Here is a 21,697-nt window from a genome sequence, read left to right on the forward strand (position 1 = left end):
GCATCGATCCACACAATTTGGATAGTTACGATGACATGCATCAACCAAGTCAGCTAGCCTGACCACCCGATCCCGTTAGTCGCCTCTTACGACAAGCATACTCCTTTTACGGCAAGCATCGGTTACTGAAGACCTATTCTACCCCGGATCTTCACGGGTCGAGGTCTAGTGTGGTTCATCTGGGCCTCTGAAATTGGAATGTCTCTTCAGAGTGTGTACCACGTATGTTATGGTGACTGGGGAGAAGGTCGGTACAATGTATGACCTTGCTGATACTATGTCATAACGCCAGACGGCGTTAATCGTTACTCGTGCTATCAACCACGGGTTTGTTAGATCCAGACTCGAACAAAGACTTTAATTTTACACGCGATATCGCTGTGGTGTTGATCCATTTGTGATAATAGAGGGGATAGTGCTATCTATTTCTGATATTTATATCCGATGTGCCATGCGTATTCCCGTCAATCCTTAGTTTCACATTTATAAATCCTTAAGTGGAAACTTCCACCTGTGATAGCTATATTCACGTTATTCATGACACAGAGAGCCGGGAGCACATCCCTGGGCAGAGTCGTGAAACCTTTATAAACAAGAGTATCGTGTAGAGGTTAATAGCTTTAAACATTTACTCGGGTCAGGATCTGACATTGCTGTAAATAACCCCTACTTGTCTGTAACAGGGATTCGGAGTTTTATGTTCGTAATAAAATGAATTTGCGTTCCTTTTTGTTCGGCCCCAGTTATCCATGGATGTGGTTTATGATAAATACCCTATAAATGCACGACGATAGCCGTCCAATCAAAGAACACCACCGTGCGAGAGGAACGATGTGCTAGGCTTGTCATAAGTTGACAAGTAGATGTAGAAGGGTATCATGATACACTTTCGAGCAGGGGGCACGACTGGCCCAGTCGTCTACGGCGCCGCTATTCGCTGTGCAGAGTTGCGTCACTTGGGCACGCCAGACACCTATGATTGTGGGTTCGAATCCCGGTTCGCCCCGATTTTGTTTCTAGGTTTGTCAGCACCATACCCGTGCTCATGGGTTTCACCGAAGTGGTAAACGTCTGAGACCTGCATCACTTGAGGCTCTCCTCCCACATTAAGCTTACACGCCGCGATATAACTGGAATGCTGTTAAAAACGGCGTTAAACACAACTCACTCACTCACTTCCGAGCAAAGAAAACTGTACACTTGAAATTGGATTTGACAAAAAATTACAAACGTTTTCAAAATGTTACTAGGATGAAAAAAGTCGCCGAAACACTGCAAACCTAAGGTTCAAAACGCAACTTTGATACCCGTATCAAATACATCACCATCGAATAACCATTTCTTGTTTGTTTACGTTTAGCCCCATCAAACATGGATGTACAGTAAACTACGGTTATAACGAACTCAAAGGGACCACTTATTTTAGTTCGTTATAACCGTAATTCGTTATAAGCATATATACAGCATAACTACAGCATTTAGTCGGGACTAAAAAGTTAGTTCGTTATATCCGTTTGTTCGTTATAACCGTGTTCGTTATAACCATAGTTTACTGTATACTTTATTTTGCCCGGCAGTGTATAATGAAGTGAATTCATTGAGTAATCGATAATGGTTCGGTCCCTGTTGTATTTTGTACGGAACTTTTTATCCCCAGGATTCGCCGACCTTAAGTTCCTTTTGACAGTCCTTCCAACATATACTACTAAGTGGTTAAACGCCGCTTCGAGCAGTATTTCGGCCATGTCACGGCGTGTCAGCTTCATATGGGAGCTATCCCCGTAGGATGCGCGTGTTTACCCTGGTAACCACTTTGGAAAAACCACGAACACGGGTATCATGCTGATAAATCTGCAATCACATATATAACCAGGTTCAATTGAGGATTCGTGCGTTCCTCACGTTCACTATAGGAGGTCATTCTGCATTGCGAGTATCGGCACCTTAGTGGACTGGCAACATTCATATACAGTAGACTACGTTTATAACGAACTGGCGGATATAACGAACTGGTTTTTATATCCCTGCCATTTTCTGTATATATGCTGTATATATATATGCTTATAACCAACTACGGTTATAACGAACTAAAATTTGTGGTCCCTTTGAGTTATCTATAACCATAGCTTACTGTATGTTATATTGTTGTCAAGAGCTGCCATATCATCCCATGTTCTTTTATCATTTTCCGATATTTCGCAATGTAATTTATGCAATGAAGATATATAGTTTACTTCCCACCCTCTCCCCTTCATGCACTTATTACGCGTCAGGACATGACACACCATTTGACCTCCATCCTCATCCTCCATCTTCATCATGTGGCAAAGGGAATCTAATTGATTATAGTTTGTCTTCAAGAAATATCGACTATTTGAGTTTACCATATAGAGACTCGCCTACTGCTGTAGGCGACAAAGATCGCCTCTTTTTCTCAAGTGGGAATGAAATTCAACAGCACGAACATGAATGCAGCTGCACCATGGTTACCGCTGCCAAACCAAAACTCCACATTGCACAAATTGATATCATCATGCTTTTTTTATCCTTAACCAGGAAAAGTACACATCTACTAATTCTCATGGCAGGGCACAGAATCTCCTTATATATCACTAAGCCGCTTGGGCAGACACGACTTAGCGTAGATAGCAATCCAAACTGATACGCCAAGTGCACAGGGCTGTTTGGCAATTACAGCATGTCGGGCGCCGTCCACGACTAGATGGCTCAGGCTGTGTGATAACATCTAAACTGACGAGCGCGACACCCGCGGACACTAAGAGACAGAGGATCATACCCCATTATATCACCTAGTAGAACCAGGAACTTGTTATATAGGTCCGTGGTAGAACGGAGGTAGTGATTAGTTGTTATAATTAACCGCCAGCAACGGCTTCAGATAGGCGGATACGTTGCGTGGAAACTAAACGTCCTATAACACAGAGAGAGAGAGAGACAGAGAGAGACAGAGAGAGAGAATTATTTTGGAGGAATATGATCTGAGAATAGTGAGTGAGTGAGTATGGTTTTATGCTGCTTTTAGCAATATTCCAGCAATATCACGGCGGGGGACACCAGAAATGGGCTTCACACATTGTACCCATGTCGGGAATCGAACCCGGGTCTTCGGCGTGACGAGCGAACGCTTTAACCACTAGGCTATTCGACCGCCCCGATCTGAGAATAACTGGCAGATTTAAGGGGCTATCACCGTCAGGAAATGAGTTACGTTTGTTGTTACGATACACGTTACACAGTCACGGACGTACCGTTAGATGGGACCTAGCCATAGGCTGCCATACATCTGTGTTATGGCGGTCCATAAGTAATCGAGTCGGAGAAACCAGTGGTTGATAACATGAACAACGATTCACGCCATCGATATTGTGACCTATTCCTTAAGGATCACGAAAGACATGGACGGGTTTTAGAGACAGCTATGCAGCTGTGGGAACCCGTTCTATACCTAATTGTTCACTGTAAACAGAGATGGATGTTAGCAGACACGTAGTAGACCTATATATATGCTATCTCTGTATGTTCAGGAGGAGAATCAGAGGTACTGGCGGTATGTCCTATCCCGTGTCCCCCCTGGATGAAGGACCCGTGAAGATCCGGGGTAGAATAGGTCTTCAGCAACCCATGTTTGCCGTAAAAGGTGACTATGCTTGTCGTAAGAGGCGACTAACGGGATCGGGTGGTCAGGCTAGCTGACTTGGTTGATGTATGTCATCGATCCCAATTGCGTAGTTCGATGCTGATGATGTCAATCACTGGATTGTCTGGTCCATACTCGATTATTTACAGATCGCCGTCATATAGCTGTAATATTGCTGAGAGCGGCGTTAAACAACAAACAACAACAACACTGGATGTTGATAACAACAAACCGTCTGTTTTCCCACTAACTCATACCAAGCAAGGATTGTATCATATATACCAGGATTATATCATATCAAGCAAGAATTATATCATACATACCAGGATTATATCATAGACCTTCCTCCTTCCTAGTCTGGGGGCACGGGTGGCCAAGTCGTCTAAGTAGTTGCGTCCCTTGGGCACGCCAGAAACCTATGATTGTGGGTTCGAATCCCTGTTCGCCCCGATTATGTTTTTAGGTTTGTCAGCACCATACCCGTGCTCGTGGGTTTCACCGAAGTGGTAAACGTCTGAGACCTGCATCACTTCGGGCTTGTTAACTCACTCACTCACTCACCTCCCTAGTCTAGTGGTAGAGTGTCCGCCCGGAGAGCGGAAGGTCCGGGATTCGATCTTCGGCTGCGTCATACCAAAAAGACGTTAAAAGATGGTACTTGTTGCTACCCTGTCTTACACTCGGCATTTAGGGGTTAAACCAAAGACTCGTCGGCTCGCAGTCAGTACACTGTGTGCCTGAGTGGGGTATTCATATTAAACTTCGGCATGGTATCTCATCGGGCTAGCAATATAAAATCGGCATCAGTCCGGGCTAGTACAAGCAGTCACACACACACACGTGCATGTACGTCGCTATATAAGTGCAATAATCTTGGACGCGACGTTAAACCCCATTTTACCTCACCTCACATCAAACATAGCCAGGGTTTTATCATATGTAGCCAGGATTACATCCTACAAAGCCAGGGTCATATATATATATATTAACTGAGGCATCACACCTCAACTTCTTTAAAACAATATGTCAAAAAATGTTTTCACCAGCGAACAACGTATTACACGGTAGACCATGGTGTTTAGAATGCCCCAATCCGAGGCCGACAAGCCTGACGACCGAGTGTCTCTTCAGCCCCCGAGAGTATCGCCGCTGTCAGCCGAGTCGAGCAAGGCAGCGTACGGCGACACACAAACACTGCGCTGAAGGCAATGCATTGGAAATATGATGTTCAGTGAAACTACTCGTATACTCCGGAGAGGGTGGCCAGACCAGTGCTAGTGAGGTATTCATTTGTGACGGAGTGACCCACGTGAGACGACGTGGATGGTGTTGGAGGCGCAGGTGTCGTCGCCTCATAGCAAGCCTACATCCTGTACTTGGGACTGCCACAGCGGAGGTGTGACAGACACTAGTCAGTTGGACTGTTGTGATAATGTCATCCTGATAGAGAAAAGTTACCAGTGTTGCTCCTCGATGTGGATTTTCTAGTGTTGCCTTGGTGGATGTATGGAACGCGTCACTGCTGTTTTCAACTGCTGAATACGACTAAAGGGTATGTGAACAATTTAAAAATCAGGATGTATATTTTCCGCAGGTTTGGATGGTAACAGGCGTAACTGCTTTCAAACGGTACGGATGATCTGAGATGCGCATGGGCCTTATTACGTACCTGACAATCAGATAGAAGACCAGCCCCTCCGTGAAGGACGTTCAGGTGAATGGTACAGTCTCAAGTGCTGACTAAAGATTGATGTGTTAACAGGTTTTTCAAAATCCCGACAAAATCATCCAAAATTATACACGAGCTATACCCCGAAGCCACAGCGCCTATTACCAAATGCTCTTCTCGGGCATACAATAACGTTTGAGTGGTGTCTCTTTGCCATGGCTATAATTATTAAGGTTGTGCGTTAGCCTGGCATCAAAGGAGGTCGTTGCGTCTCGGTTTGCTGAAACTATTCCAGTGACAGTGTCAGGATTATCAACAGAAGTGATCAGAGAGGGGATGAATTAACGCCCGCGTGTGTCACTGTCGATGACGATGGAGCTGTGACGCTTTATCAGATCTGTAGCCTTCACCTTTCCGCGACAAGGTAAGAGGCGGTAGTTGTTAGTTTTATGGATAGCTATTGATAAGATACATGTCGAAAAATAAACAAACATAACTAACATCGGTCTCCGACGAATATGGAGCCGTGAGACTTTATCGGGCGTATAGTCTTCACCTTTCTGATAAGGTTAGAGTCGGCATTATGTTTTATTGAAATATATGTTGAAACGGTTAACAGGAATAAGATGCATCATTTATGGATTTAAAGAAGTGTAGTGTACTGAAATGACGACAATGGGTTTTAAATACCATGGCGGTGAACCATGATGTTATTGCGTATGAAATCAAAATTATGCCGTGAGGAGGCAATTTAAAATGCCCGTTTAGGTTCTACCTGGGGTTTTAGCTATTCAGAATAGAACAAATATGTCGTTATCGTAGTTAGGTTAAATTGTTATAGAAAAGTATTATTCAGTTTATACAGCTCATGTCTGTCTAACATTGGTGTTAGCGATGTGTGACAACGACTATCCATCAACTTATGCAAGAATGGTCGTTGCATTTGACTGTCAGTGGTGTAGACAAGTCATGTATTATAGCATCGAATGCTTCAACGTGTGGTAATGGTGGTAGTGTCGACAGCTCTTGTGTACTGGTCGATGCTGACTGACGGAGTAAATATGTCAGTTATACATCTACTGCACTACTTCTGTGTGATGCGAGTAAATATTTTATAAAGTCTACTGAAAGCTACTGTGTGATACTACTGACAAAACGAATAAATGTTATAAATCTTCTGCAAACTACTGTGTAATACTACTGACAAAGCAAATAAATGTTATAAATTCTTCTGTAAACAACTGTTTAATACTACTGACAAAACGAATATATGTTATAAAGTTTTCTGTAAACTACTGTGTAATACTACTGACAAAACAAATAGTTATTATAAAGTCTTCTGTAAACTACTAGTGTATACTGAATCTGACAAGGCAAGTATATATGTTATAAAGTCGTCTGTAATCTACTACTGTGTTAAAACTTACAAGGCGAGTTAATATGTTATAAAGTCTACTGTAAGCTACTGTGTGATACATTCGAGTGTAACGTACAACCGAGGCGAGTAAATATGTTATAAAGTCTACTGTAAGCTACTGTGTGATACATTCTATTGTAACGTACAACCGAGGCGAGTAAATATGTTATAAAGTCTTCTGTAACGTACTACTCATATATAATAAGGCGAGTTAATATGTTATAAAGTCTACTGTAAGCTACTGTGTGATACATTCGAGTGTAACGTACAACCGAGGCGAGTAAATATGTTATAAAGTCTACTGTAAGCTACTGTGTGATACATTCTATTGTAACGTACAACCGAGGCGAGTAAATATGTTATAAAGTCTTCTGTAACGTACTACTCATATATAATAAGGCGAGTAAATATGTTATAAAGTCTACTGTAAGCTACTGTGTGATACATTCTATTGTAACGTACAACCGAGGCGAGTAAATATGTTATAAAGTCTTCTGTAACGTACTACTCATATATAATAAGGCGAGTAAATATGTTATAAAGTCTTCTGTAATGTACTACTCATATATAATAAGGCGAGTAAATATGTTATAAAGTCTTCTGTAACGTACTACTCATATATAATAAGGCGAGTAAATAGTAAGCACTCGCTGACTCCAGACTCAATGCGTGTGTTAGGTTTTGTCAACACATCGACCACGAGGAAATCTGTGATGAAGGGCGGAGCAGGCACTCAGCAAGCCATCGCAGTACTACTGATATAGTTGAACATGCAGTAGCATCACAACAGTGACATCACTGTCGCATATCTATCGAATTGTAGAATTTGCCGTTGATCAGTCGAATGGTAAAGCTTGTAACGACGCTATGAGAATGAGATTCAATGCTAAATGGTTCCTTGTGTGTGCACATGACCGTCAATGGGTAAAATGACTGAACTTTCCACTTAGGCAAATTACAAAATGCTTAAATATTTCAGTTATTTTACAAATAAAAATTCTGTCCGTTTATTTTATCATGATAACAAATTTCAAACATTTTGATCTTAAATTTTATCACCGAGTGACTGAAAATGACACGATTAAAAGAAGACGAAAGTCTATGTATATGTATGTATTTTTTGGCTTCTAATCCTAGCATTATTACTTTATTGTGATGTTTTAAGCCCTTAACTTGCTGATAATTTTCAGTCAGTCTGTCAAGAGATTTTTTAGTCAATTTGTAAAATGACATAACATATTTAGGCATTTTATAAATTGCCTTAGCGATTCATATTTTGAACATTGGTTTTATACATAGACTTAACATATATACACATTGGATTGCATGGCGTCATTAACACTACATATTATGACGGCGTCTGTAACACAACCCGATAGTTCCGACTGGATGATACACCTTTCCAGAACCCCAGTTCAAAATAACCTGACAGCCATCCACCGTCATTGAACATCTCTAGGGGTGTGATGATTTTGAAAGAAAGAATAAAACCGGCACCTCAATTGGACAAAATAAATAACGGCAGGCATTCTGGTCGTATTATGGGCCCCAACTCATGTGTCACTTATGTTCTCTTAAATAAATACTCTTGGGCGAAAAATTATATAAAATAAATATCCCCGAACCAAACACCCAGTATTACCGAGTGCGATGCAAAACAACATTACCCATTCACTCACTGTTAACTCAAAGTAGTTCGCGGTGCAGTTGGGTTATTGGGGAGTGAGTGAGTGAGTATGGTTTTGCGCTGCTTTTAGCAATAATCCAACTATATCACGGCGGGGGACACCAGAAATGGGCTTCACACATTGTACCCATGTCGGGAATCGAACCCGGATCTTCGGCGTGACGAGCGAACGCTTTAACCACTAGGCTACCTGACCGCCCCGTTGAGTTATTGGAATTAAGCGACATAACTCTTTCCATATCCAATAGAAATCTTTGCATAAAGCAGAGTCGATTGTACGATTCCGACTATATCATGAGCACTATCAAATAGTAATGACACCAGGTTTTCGCGAAATGGTGAGCGTGTCCTGCCCCACTCGTCACAAACACATACAAAGGCAAGTCAATTGTTCACCTGAAGACATTGTTAACACCCAAAGTGTCATTATAGATTTTTGATTAAGTGCATGGTCCATATTACCGTCAGTGTTTGGGGGATGGCAGCTAGGATATGAATCTGATCGACTCTGACCCCTCTATAGTGTATAACATGACTTCTGCCAGTCCCACAAAGGTATCGCAGGGTCTGACAAGGCGAGATGTCTCTTATTTATCCCTTTATCTATGGTTTATACATTGCTTCAACCGACACTTGTGTGTGGAGGTGAACCACGCTTAACGGTGCAGTGATCCTTTTGTTCACATGACAATCGCATTGTGTAATTATTACATAGAGTGAAGTTTATTTGAACACAATCCGACACACCGGCGGTATTGCTGAGTCTAACAATGAGGGAGGAATCTTCGAGCCGCATTGATTACAACCTTATCTTCATTTATATTCGTTTAAGTGTGTTTATAGCTTTACAATTGCGACATTGGGTTTGAACCAGGAGGCTAATATTGAGGTTACGATTTGGAGCGTCATACATCGTTTCTAATATAGACAAATAACCGGTTGTAGTTACATTGTAGTGTAGTTAGGGTGGTTAGAGCACCTGTTTATAAAGACTCATTTGTTTCCCGAACCTTTCAAATGTAGTTGTATTTTTGCTAACACACACCTGGTCTTGAAAGAAAGTACTAAGATGACTGTACTGAAGGGGTGGTGGGGTAGCCTAGTGGTATAAGCGTCCAATCGACACACCGAACACCGAGGTTCGATTCCCATTTGGGTACAATGTGTGAAAACCCTTTCTGGTGTCTCCCGGCGTGATATTGGTGGAATATTGCAGAAAGGGGCTTTTAAAAGCACACTAATTAACACGTTCACTGTACTGAAATGAAGTGGTGAAACGTTTTCCTCAGTGAGTACAGAACTTTCTTTTAAACACACACGCGAAACATACAGACCAATATATATAAACTAGGATATAATTCTAATAAGATTTCTTATTTACATTCACTGAACTTAACCACAAAATGTAAGTTTAAAAAAATGTTTTTCAGAAATTAATTGAGTTCATAATCTATTTAACGTCTGTCACCATTACTTAAATTTGTTCTTATTCTTATTCTTATATACACTTTAGAAGAACACAACACTCCTTCTCACGAGGACATCATGTGATATAAGAAGGCAGATGAAGCAACTGAAATGGCCCTCATATAATTACACTAACTAACATAACAAAATGTTATATAGTCTATTTCGGTTGTTTGTAGTTCAATATGAGTTCCCCACAGTGAGAATACAAACAGGTAATAGCATACACTACAAAAGAAAGTATACATCCATTTTGGAAGGTGGCTAAAAATGAAACACAAAAATGGTTATTCGATGATGATCTGTCTGATGCGGGTATTATAGCGATATTACATGCATAATTTCAATGAGTATCTCACCACCGGAGACGTGGCCATGACGTCCCAAGGAACATAGGGGTCGCAATTTCACAGTAGACCATAATGTTTGTTTGTTTGTTGTTTAACGCCGCACTCAGCAATATTACAGCTATATAACGGCGGTCTGTAAATAATCGAGTCTGGACCAGACCATCCAGTGATTTACATCATGAGCATCGATCCACGCTTTGGGATACGATTACATGCATCAACCAAGTCAGCGAGCCTGACCAATGATCCCGTTAGTGGCCTCTTACGACAAGCATAGTTGCAATTTACGGCAAGCATGGGTTGCTTAAGACGTAGTCTATCATGCATCTTCACGGGTAGTACACCTTAATGAGCAGAGTGAAACAGGTCTTGTCAATATCAGATTGAGTGTCTGCTTTCTTTTGCACGGCAGTGTATTTTGTCAGAACGCTAATAAGGACACGATTTTTAAATACGGCTATTTATATATTGAATAATAAGTGCTGCATAACATTTTTCCAAGTGTATTTATACGAACGTAAAGATGGATCAGCGTATGTGTCATTGTGACATTTATACCGTGTACCAAGACGCATGTCTCTGCAACCTTCTCAATTAACCCGGATATCGTGTTGGACAGGGGACATTAATGTGGTAACTGAAGACTTAATTACTGGCAACTAAAGTGCCGAGTGACCTCCCAGTAATGGGATACCCCCATCCAACTACTATCAGGTAAATTGGGATTCAGTTTCCATTTGACGTTAGCTGTAGGACGTATCATTAAGTACTGGTTATCGTGGTTGGTTGGACTTAACCTAAGCCTGACATTGGTCGGCGTTGTCTGTATTAATGTTCCTGGATTATTAAGCATTTAAGATTCTAGTTTTACATCACTGTGTAATTGAAAGTGAACAGACATCTACTTGGTGTGATGCAAGGTTATATGGTCGGGATTTCGTCATCGTTTCCGTCTACAAACCAAACTTACGTTACAGTCCATTAAATTGCTTTTAACGTGCTTGTTGGGTAATGGCACTTGTATCAGTGGATGTTTAATGCAGACACAGACACAGACACAGACACAGACACAGACATGCCCTGCACCTTGTACCCCGAGGCTGCTGTAGGTGTGTTTTCAATACTTTTTTTCCTGTGTACACTACTGTACTTGATGCAACACGATGCTAAATATTGCAGAGAAACCTGGTTTATGCGTACATATATACATATAAGATAGCTACGCGATACATCGCAAAGAACAGTGAAGAACGAAGCGTGCTTTATTTCACGATAAAACATTGTTCATGACATCATTCTGGAGATTCGAACATGCGCTCGCAACTTGATGACGTCGTGTTTTGGGCGACGTTATTTTTGAGAGGGGAATGTTTAGTGAGTTGCTCCCCATAGATGTAGCTGAGCAACGCAGACATACGCAATGGCATCCAAAATGGGAAAGATGACACAATCGGTATTGGGAGAAAAGGTACAGGTAACCGACGTGAGGATTGTGAGAATATGCAGGAAATACCCACCTGTGCATAAAGTGGACTTGTCCCACATTGCCGAGGTCGGATTCTATTGAGGGGGTCATCATTGTTTAAATACGGGCAAACATGTTTAAAGCGTGTACAATTTATCATCATCCTTAAAGAGGCTGTACATAACGTTGGTATCTCATATAAAACATATACGACTCGTGGGAGTTGTTTATTATACAATAGAACACTGAAGGTAGAATATTCTCCCTGCACTGTTTATTTTCGATAAACAACTCCCACCCGTCATTTATTTCTTAAATACACCCATACGTGTTGGGTCCACGTTACTTGAAACACATGTACTGTTTGTGTGGCCTTATATAATGTACAGAGAAACTACGTTTATAACAAACACCCTTAAACGAACTGACGGGTATCCCGTCCATTTGCTGTATATATGCTTATTACGAACAACGGTTATAACGAATTATAATTAGTGATCCCTTTTAGTTCGTTATAACCGTAGTTTACTGTATACACATATATCAGCAAAATACGTATTTCTAAATACGAACCGCATTTTGAATGTAACCATATCTAGTGGAGCGTTCGACCCATTGTATATAAGTGTAGGCAACTATCATACAACCGACCACATTGCTATGCCAGAAGATCGTGAACCAGGTAGATGAGAATATTATACGTTTTTGGTAGCCCTACAACAAATCATTTCACTATTCATGCTTAAAAAGCATTTAATGTAACGTATAGCGTATATGCTCATTTCAGTTCTGACCGCGTCTATGGTATAGTGGATAGAGCGTCTGTCAGAAAAAACGGATGGTCGGTGTTCGATCCACGGCCCCATCACACTTAAAAGTGTTTAAAGATGGTACTTGTTCTTTTTTTTTCTTTTTTTTTTATAATTTTTTATTCCTTTCGAAGGGTTGTACATCAGGTTCAGAGGTTACACAGTAGGTTTAGTCAATTGTAGTGAAAATACGTTACATGGATGTACATTTCATGTGATATAAATATAGCATGCAGGTACTTGTTCTTACCCCGCCTGGCTCGGCACAAAGGTGATAAAGCACGGACGAGCTCGGAGTCAGTATACTGTGTCTGGGTGGGGTATTCGTGTTAAATTACGGCATGTGTCTTATATTACACAATATCCTTCTTGACTCTAAAAATAAAACAAATTCCCTAGGCTGATTTCAGAGTGTGGAATAGAGCTAGCTGCAGCTGGCTAGACTTGCTTTTGTATGCGTTTCTAGATTATCTTTTTCATAAAATAAATATATTTCATGGCCATGCTGCAGGACTAGCTAGCACTATAAAACCGGCATAAGTCTTGATTAGTACAAGCAGCCTCACACACACACGCATGCACGTCCCTAAATAAGTACAATCATCTTGAACGCGACGTTAAACCCCATTTGACTTTAGCTCATATCAGCTCTCGACATGCCTGTATACACCTGCATCGCGACATTTGTCCCCGAATCACCACATGCACCAACGCTATGAGATTAAAGCAACACTGAGACTGCAGAAGCTTACAACCTTTCCAATAGAATTACTTATGTATATTAATACAAGATCTTCCTAACATTAACTTATAAGCTTACCATATAGAACCCGATAACACTGTTGGTCCTGTTCTACGCTTGAGTGTAATTCATCTTCTATACTACAAATCCCTTTCCCTCCCTATACATTAACCTATGGTGATAGATAAACTTCCTGTCTTCAGAGAAAGTTGACTAACAAGGTTTGTGACGACGAATGTACTACGTACAACATTCCTGTGATGTAATATGGATTTATGCGGTCTTGCTAAAGCACCGTAGACATGTGGAAGCATTGTTATAGTGATAGACAGCAGCTGCCCAACTGGACATGATGGGTGGGGCAATCCCTGTGCTCTATTAACTCAACTACCTCTCACGAACAAGCCTCACTTTAATACGTCACCGGTAAATCATTTCTCATTACTTTTACTTATAAAAAGTTGGTATTTAAGTCGAATTTAAAATATTTTATTCGATTTCCCAGCCAATATCACCTTAATTTACCATTGCACCAAAACTTTCTTTCAATACTTCGAAACCGCGCAGACATTCCTGATAAAATCACGAACAGTGTTACTGGTTGTCGAGATGGGTTTCCTCAAAAGTTTCAATTTCCGAATGGAAAATACCTTGAAAATAATTGTGAATCCGAATTTATTATGCATATGCAGATATGTATTATCCGAATTATATCTAAAACACAACCGCAGTGTCGGGCCAATAAAGCTGAAACACCACTTCCTTAAAAGACAACACCACAACATATTCAAGAGGTTCGATTTCGATTTTCAATATGGCCGCCATGACGGTCATCTTGAAAAATCTATTTATGGTCATTATTCGGCCATTTGTGTTCAAAACGTAATGAAATTTGGTACGTGTGTCGTTACTATGGGGCTGAACAAATGTGTTGCCTTCTTCGCGATATTTTATTTTTTTACCTTCATTTGACAATGCGCTTAAAATTAAAGTATCTCAAAATGCATTTCCTCTCTCTGTCATCATCTTCTCATCAGAAATCACTGGACCAATGAAGCTGAAACTTCACACGCTTCTTCCCAATGCTGACACCTGAATTTGTGCAAGAGGTTCGAATAGAAGTTTCAATATGAACGCCACTGCATATTAAACAAGCAGTTTATATTTACTAAGTAATGTTTGTACAAACTGTGATTAAATTTGGTCCACGTGCGCAACATATATGTTCCGTATATTTGCAATATTATATATTTTGACCTTATATGCTCTTGACCATGCTTATTTGTTTCTGTAACCTGCCGCTCCTCTGAAACTGCCAGACAAACTGATGTTTGGCCTGTATGTTTCTCTTAATGATAACATCATATTCAATGTGTTAGATTTAACAACCAGGGCGCCGTTGTACAAAGCGATCTTAGCGCTAAGGTGATCGTAAGTCCCATACCTTAACATCGACATGCGACAGTCGTAGAGCTAAGGTTGTTTTGTACAACGGCACCCAGATCTGAAACTCAGATTCGCTACAGCTCTTGACAGGGGTGTCATATCGGGGTACAAGATCTGCTTTTAATGAGATTGATAGTGTTTATTACATACGGAACCCATCACATATGTACAGATAAGTGTACAAGTACATCCGTTAAAGGGAATATAATTATGTATAATATTTAGCATTCCTTTACATTCAACGGTAGAAATATCAGTATCTCTAGGAGTGGGTAAAGATGCGGTGCTGTCTACTGTAAGAATGCAATTATCTTTAGCCTTCATCGCAGCTGCGGTCGGCGTGAACGTAATAAATGGTTTTTTTGCTTTGCTATATCTCTTAAAGACGCTATGCTTCACTGTCGGGTGTCCATTTCTATTCCAGGTCAAGGCGTTGTAATCTGTACCGTTTGTTAAATTGAGACATTGTCTCTGTGTAATAAGAGGAATCTATTTGAATAATATCCTCGAGTGGTGGGATAGGGAGGGGGCGATGGGTTGATGGAAAAACGGAGATGGGAGGTGGACAGGGGTTTGTTGGTGGGTTGGTTGGTGGAAAAGCCGAGGTGGTGAGTGGTAGTTGTGGAGGCAGGTGGTTTGATGAAAGAGCAGAGATGCAGGTGAGCTGGAGGGGTGGTAGATTGTTTGTTAGAAGGGCGACGATGGGGTGTGGGGTGAAAAGTTGGGAGGGGTGGGCGTTGTTTATAGGATGGAAGAGCTGAGGTTGGTCGATGTTAGAGCGGAGGTAGTGCTTGAAGTGATGTGCACGTGTGTTTGTGTATACGTGTGCATGCATGTGTATGCATGCGCGTGCGTTTTTAAGTGCGTGTGTCATGTGTATATGCACGTGTGTGCCTGTGTGCGCGCGTGTGGATGTGTTGATGGAACAGCGAAGGTGGGAGGATGTAGACCGCACAGAGATGGTGGGTTGGAGTAGGCTCCTAAGGGAAGTAACGAAGGACGTGACACAGTGGAGTTAGTCAAATGGCCAGCAGTGAGATAGAGCTAGCGTTCTAAGAAATGCCTACGCGATGATGCTCCACCTGCGGCCACTTGACATGTGTAGCATATCAGTCAGTGGACGTAAGTACTGTACATCCATGTAGCTTGCAGCCGTCAAGGACGTGTCTACTCAAGGTGACGTAGTTTTGTTTAACATTCATGTTACTGTGTAGACAGAGGGTATAGGAATTCCACTTACCAGTATTATAAACTATTCTAGTTGCCGGGGTGATGTATATTGTTTATTGTTTATGTTTACCTTTGATCGACACCCACTGTTTAGTGAAGCAACTCTGGTCAGTCGGTTTACTCCCATAAGAACTTCGGCCCAAAACGGATGCATGGGTTATGTAACCACAACTGGCACACCCCTATAATTGATAATGGAACAGCCTCTCCAGTGTCCTCTTAGAACGACAGTAATTATACAGTAATCGCTTAGGAGTGCAAGAAATATAAGAAATTAAAATATATTGATTAAATGAATTAAATATACTAATTAAACTAAATAAATTAATTAAAATAAATTAATAATTAATTATATTAAGTAAATTAATACATATTTTTTTCTAGTGATGTTATTATGTATTATGTGATTGTTGCGTGGCTTTTTATAAAAAAACCAGTTACATGAGATTATTTTAATCTCCTAAAATCACATTATTAATTTGTCTTATTAACACTTAATTAATCGCTTTTGAATATCTTAATTACAAGCTGCATATAAGACTTCTGACTTCAGTTCCAAATAGTTCAAACTATGGCTGGGCTGAGAACAGTTGAGTTTGTCTTGTCTCAGAAGGGGTAACCCCACGTTTTTTTGTGTTCAGTGACCATGCTGTGGCAACATGGGTTGACTATGGTGCTTTGTACGCCATCGGTCTGTGGAACCACTAACTGACAACTGGACCAAAGACAATAAAAACACAACGCCTAATTGTCTCATTAATCTGTATTGTTGTAGCTGTATGTCAAAATGCAGGGATTTATCCAGACCTACTCAAGCAGATATTCGGTCCCTAGCCTGCAGCAAATGTTAGAAAAAAATGGAATTAAACAATTCCCAATTTCCTGTCATAATTATAACTGATAGCATGGCTCTGGTGACTTGTCTTTCACTGATAACATGATTAATAAATAGGGAGATGCTTTGAGGATTAGTTTATGTTATTGCATTGAATGTTAACATACCTTTGAATTTAGGAAAATATGAACTTGAACTTGAACAAGAGCTTGAACAAAATAACGGATAGTTTGGAATCCTAGATAAATCCCTGAAATGATAAACAATTTATCTTTCCTCTATATAGAATATTAATACGTCATAGCTGATCACTCTGGGGTACGCCTACAGACTTAAAAATATAAAGGTAAATTTCATGTACAAATTATAGCTGCTGAATTGTTAAAGAAGTGATATGGTTACACTTTTGACAGCTTGGTGATAAGAAAGCAGACATGCGTGATACGGTAGGGTAAAAACTGCCTCCCCAGTTCTCACAGTCCCTTTAATGATAACGAGTACGTGTGATCGAGATAGCCTCTTAACTTAACCTTATAATCTCAGCGCTCTCTCGGCCCCCAGTTTCAAACAAATTCGTCCTTTTAGGGACGTAGGTTTAACTGAGGGTTACACACATACAGCCCGCGGCATGCTTTAGATAAATATGTACAAGAGGAATATCAAGGTTGTATAGTGGATCGCACTATGACACTCGCGCGAGGAGAGGCGCACGTGTGTAACGTGGGATGTTGCGCTCTGAATGGAGACAGGTGTTGCAGTCATGGGGGTGTTTTGAAGGGGACAAGGGCCTGAGGATCTCACCCATATTTCACAGTGATTTGTTTTCTTTGAAAACACAACTTACGAGGGACGGTCTTGGTTATTGTGGTGTTGCTACTGACACGACTTTAGGCTCGTGTTATCATGCGATGTGTCGGTTGCTGGGTATCTTAGTCTTAATCTTGTGATTGTTGAGTCACGTGGTTCTTCAAAGATGCGTATGATACGTTACGCATTGCATAGATGTATTTTACTATACTTACCCCCTTTCATATTCAATAATTGTGATGTTATGAACAACCGAAGACAGTTTAGGGACATGGGTTGTGTTCAAATGGAGAGTAACTTTTCATTGTATTTTTAATGATACTGCTTATCCATGAGAGTGAGTGAGTGACTGGGTATTTGAGTGAGTGTGTGAGTGAGTGTGTGAGTGAGTGAGTGAGTGAGTGAGTGAGTTGGTGAGTGAGTGAGTGTGTGTGTGTGAGTGAGTGTGTGAGTGAGTGGGTTGGTGTTTGAATGAAGTGAGTGAGTTCTACGTGGCAATATCCAAGCCTTATTACGCGACAAAGCCAAAATTATCTTCATGCGTTGTACCCATATTAAGATTCGAACCCGGATCTGGAACCTGATGAACATACGCTTTAAAAACAGAGCTAACTAAGCCCCTTATAACTTTTACAAGGATGGCAAAAAAATATGACAGTCATATTATTCCATATACATTATGCTTGTCATTCTATGTCACTTTACCGCCACAATGATGTTATTGATCAGTATGCACAGATATGCAGTAGCGTATTTCACAGCTTCACATGGGGAGTGGTAGAGAAGACTGTGAGTCAGTGATCCCGGACAGTGTACGGTGGCTACACCTTCCTGTAGACTCACCATCTTGTCAACATCCTGCAGTGTCCCTCGTTCTCTATACTGAAGGTCATAAGTTAAGCAACCATGTAAATCGTGATCAGGAGATGCAACGGTGGCATATGCATCACACGGACGTACATGACACTGAATACCCAAGACATGGGGATACATGACATTCAGTCACTAAAACCTGCTGTAGTACCCTCCTGGATCTCTATAACCTGGTATAGTACCCTCCCTGGATCTCTACAACCTGCTGTAGTACCCTCCCTGGATCTCTATAACCTGCTGTAGTACCCTCCTGGATCTCTATAACCTGCTGTAGTACCCTCCTGGATCTCTATAACCTGCTGTAGTACCCTCCTGGATCTCTATAACCTGCTGTAGTGCCCTCCTGGATCTCTATAACCTGGCATAGTACCCTCCCTGGATCTCTATAACCCGGTGTAGTACCCTCCCTGGATCTCTATAACCTGCTGAAGTATCTCTACCCTGGATCTCTATAACCTGCTGTAGTACCCTCCCCGGATCTCTATAACCTGCTGTTGTACCCTCCTGGATCTCTATAACCTGCTGTTGTACCCTCCTGGATCTCTATAACCTGGCATAGTACCCTCCCTGGATATCTATAACCTGGTGTAGTACCCTCCCTGGATATCTATAACCCGGTGTAGTACCCTCCCTGGATATCTATAACCCGGTGTAGTACCCTCCCTGGATCTCTATAACCTAGCTGCTGTAGTGCCCTCCCAGGAACTCTATAACCTGGTGTAGAATCATCAAGGGCCCCCGTTAGACCCTTATGAAATATACCTTGATGTTTTCTTCATCCATGGGTTCTGACGAGTATGTGTGGTATACTCGTACTCCGAGTAAGCATACACACGTACATACATGACTTCCATGAAGCATTACATCCGTTCCATGCGCCTAATGTGTGTACGCCTAGACATCTAGAGATGGAGTTACATCTGTATGTAAATGTATAGGAGTGGGAACAGATCGGGTGTTGTTGAGGAATATCCCTCCACTGTTATGAGAACACAAAGCAATTTGTACAACACCTTGTCAAACACAACTACCCAGCATCTCAGGGGACACCATGATTTATGTTCTAGGGCTAACCATTGTCACTTACACAATGCACTGACCATAAAACCCCCAGCACGTTGAATAGTCCATATCTGTTAAAGACTCATCATATAGTTTTGATAACAAGTTGATAGTATTGGTCTACAAGATGGCCTTTGGTTCCACCAAAAAGGGGTCAATATAAGGTGTGAAATTCTTTGTGCGTTGTCGACGGCGTCTCTTTAAATCTCCTGTCTGCTGTTTTATATGTGTATAGACGATAACATAAAGAGGGATAAAACACTCTTAAAGTCCGCTGCCCAATGACCCACCAGACCACGCCGTTGACCGAACACTTGTGACCCTTAACCTGCTGTTTTGACAAGCAGTGATGCTGAACTTCATCTTTGAATATCCTTTCCCGATCTCCTGACATGTTCAGCATTAACTGAACAGTAGATAACCTGGAACAGACATCCACACTGACACTCATGTCATCCAGATGATACACCTGTACTGACAGGTGAGTTATGTCATTAATTATAAGGGATTCAACTTTGACACGTGTAGATCAGAAGTGAATTCTTTGCAACGAGAGACAGCGCCTTTAATTTATGTAAAATTTAGTTTAAGAAAACAAGCAACACGAGTAGAGATAAGCTGCAAGCAGTGGTGATAGATGCAATTTATTTTTCTGTTACTTATAAGGTTGTTGCCTTAGCTATTTGTCTTGGCGTAAGATGACGTCTCCACTTAGTCTAGCTTAGCGTACAGTACACTTGCTGTCAGATACACTCGTGTGTAGTGTTCCAAACACTAGTACTCTAAGTGGTTCACGTGCTCCGTGTGTGTTTGTATGCAACTGCAAGAAGCAACAATGATATTATGATGAACGTCGCCATATGTGGCAACGTCGTGAGCTTTGTTGCTGGGGGCACGGTGATGCTCAGATTTCTCTGAGCTGTGTTTCATTGTGTGATTACCCTACACCCAATTTTAATGTCACATAAACAAAATTCAATGTTTGTGATTTATATTAATATTTAACACTGCTTCGTACCTTGTCGATTAACACTTAACAGTCGCGACGGAAAAATGTACAACGTTTACATCTTGCGTAACAGCTGTTTTGTAAATGTACAACATAGGTTTTATTTTTATATTCAGTGACTAGATGGACTTTGAGACTTAAACCGAGGCAAGAGTTGGAACTCTCCGATTTCAATTAAACTTGAAATTTGTTGCATTCTGTTTGGCGAATAGTTGATATGTGCATAGATTTGATGGTATAAGTATTGTAAGTGCATAACATTTGGGAGACTAAGAGGGTGAGTGAGTCTGTTTTACGCCGCTTTTATCAATATTCCAGCAACATCACCACAGGGATAACGGAAATGGCCTTCACACGTTGTACCCCTCTGAGAATACAATGATGCCGGTTACAAGTCCAGATCCAATTTAGGATCAAGACAATATCATTAAAATCAGAATGCGTACCGCTAAACAAAGATCTTCGGACATCCCATTACGGGTCACGTCAGAACGACCTTTCATCCGACCAACCAGAATGTCGCTTACCAGATCAGGAAAGTGACAGTCGGAATGAGTTTTCTAATCATGCAACCTCAAACAATTTAACACGGGATGTTCTGAACGACAGTTACGGGCTTTACGACTGAATCCGTCAAAATCATCGTCTTTTTCTTGCTTCAGTAGGATAAACATTTGAACGGAAGAAACTCTGCATTGCCCAGGGGAAGTGCTACCATACAATCTCGGACATCTAGTTGACATTTCAGAATGTTCTTTTGTTCAGTTTTCAAATTTTGAATCGATTTTTTTTTAAATCGAAGTCGCCAGTTTAAAACTAATGTCATCTAGCTCGAGAAAGCTGTTTTCTCATTGTCTTCATATAAGTCATTTCATTGGTCGATCAAAGTTCGCGAAAGGTCGTTCTGACGTAACCTGTTTGGGATGTCCTCAGATCTTTGTGTTGCGTTAGCGAGAACTAACATCTGATTTTAATGAGATTGGGATCAAGAAAGTTTATTTTACAAGACTCCATATTCATGTACAAATGGTTACGAAACAGTACTTAAAACATCAAGATAGGGCGCCGTACTAGCTATATCACTCACTCACTCACGTACATGTATATGTAGCTCAGGGCAACATGTTCCCTTGGAGATAACTGAATCAATTTTGATCACGTTTAGTCAAAT

General features: G+C 41.0%; 1 protein-coding gene across 3 annotated transcripts in view; it reads left to right on the forward strand.

The window, feature by feature from the left end:
- Window positions 1–4,781: 4,781 nt before the first annotated feature.
- LOC124147848 (protein FAM167A-like) overlaps window positions 4,782–21,697 on the forward strand; it is a 52,164-nt gene continuing 35,248 nt past the window's right edge. Inside the window, exon 1 of one of the 3 annotated variants that reach the window (XM_046518643.2) lies at window positions 4,782–5,210. In XM_046518643.2, coding sequence (XP_046374599.1) covers window positions 5,161–5,210 — 50 coding nt within the window. In that variant the 5' untranslated portion in view covers window positions 4,782–5,160. Of the gene's footprint in view, window positions 5,752–21,697 lie in introns of all 3 variants that reach the window. The other 2 variants (XM_046518645.2, XM_046518644.2) reach the window with 2 other exon arrangements.

The sequence above is a fragment of the Haliotis rufescens genome, unplaced genomic scaffold, assembly GCF_023055435.1.
Source record: "Haliotis rufescens isolate VD_foot unplaced genomic scaffold, xgHalRufe1.0.p SCAF_1, whole genome shotgun sequence".
Classification (NCBI taxonomy): domain Eukaryota; kingdom Metazoa; phylum Mollusca; class Gastropoda; order Lepetellida; family Haliotidae; genus Haliotis; species Haliotis rufescens.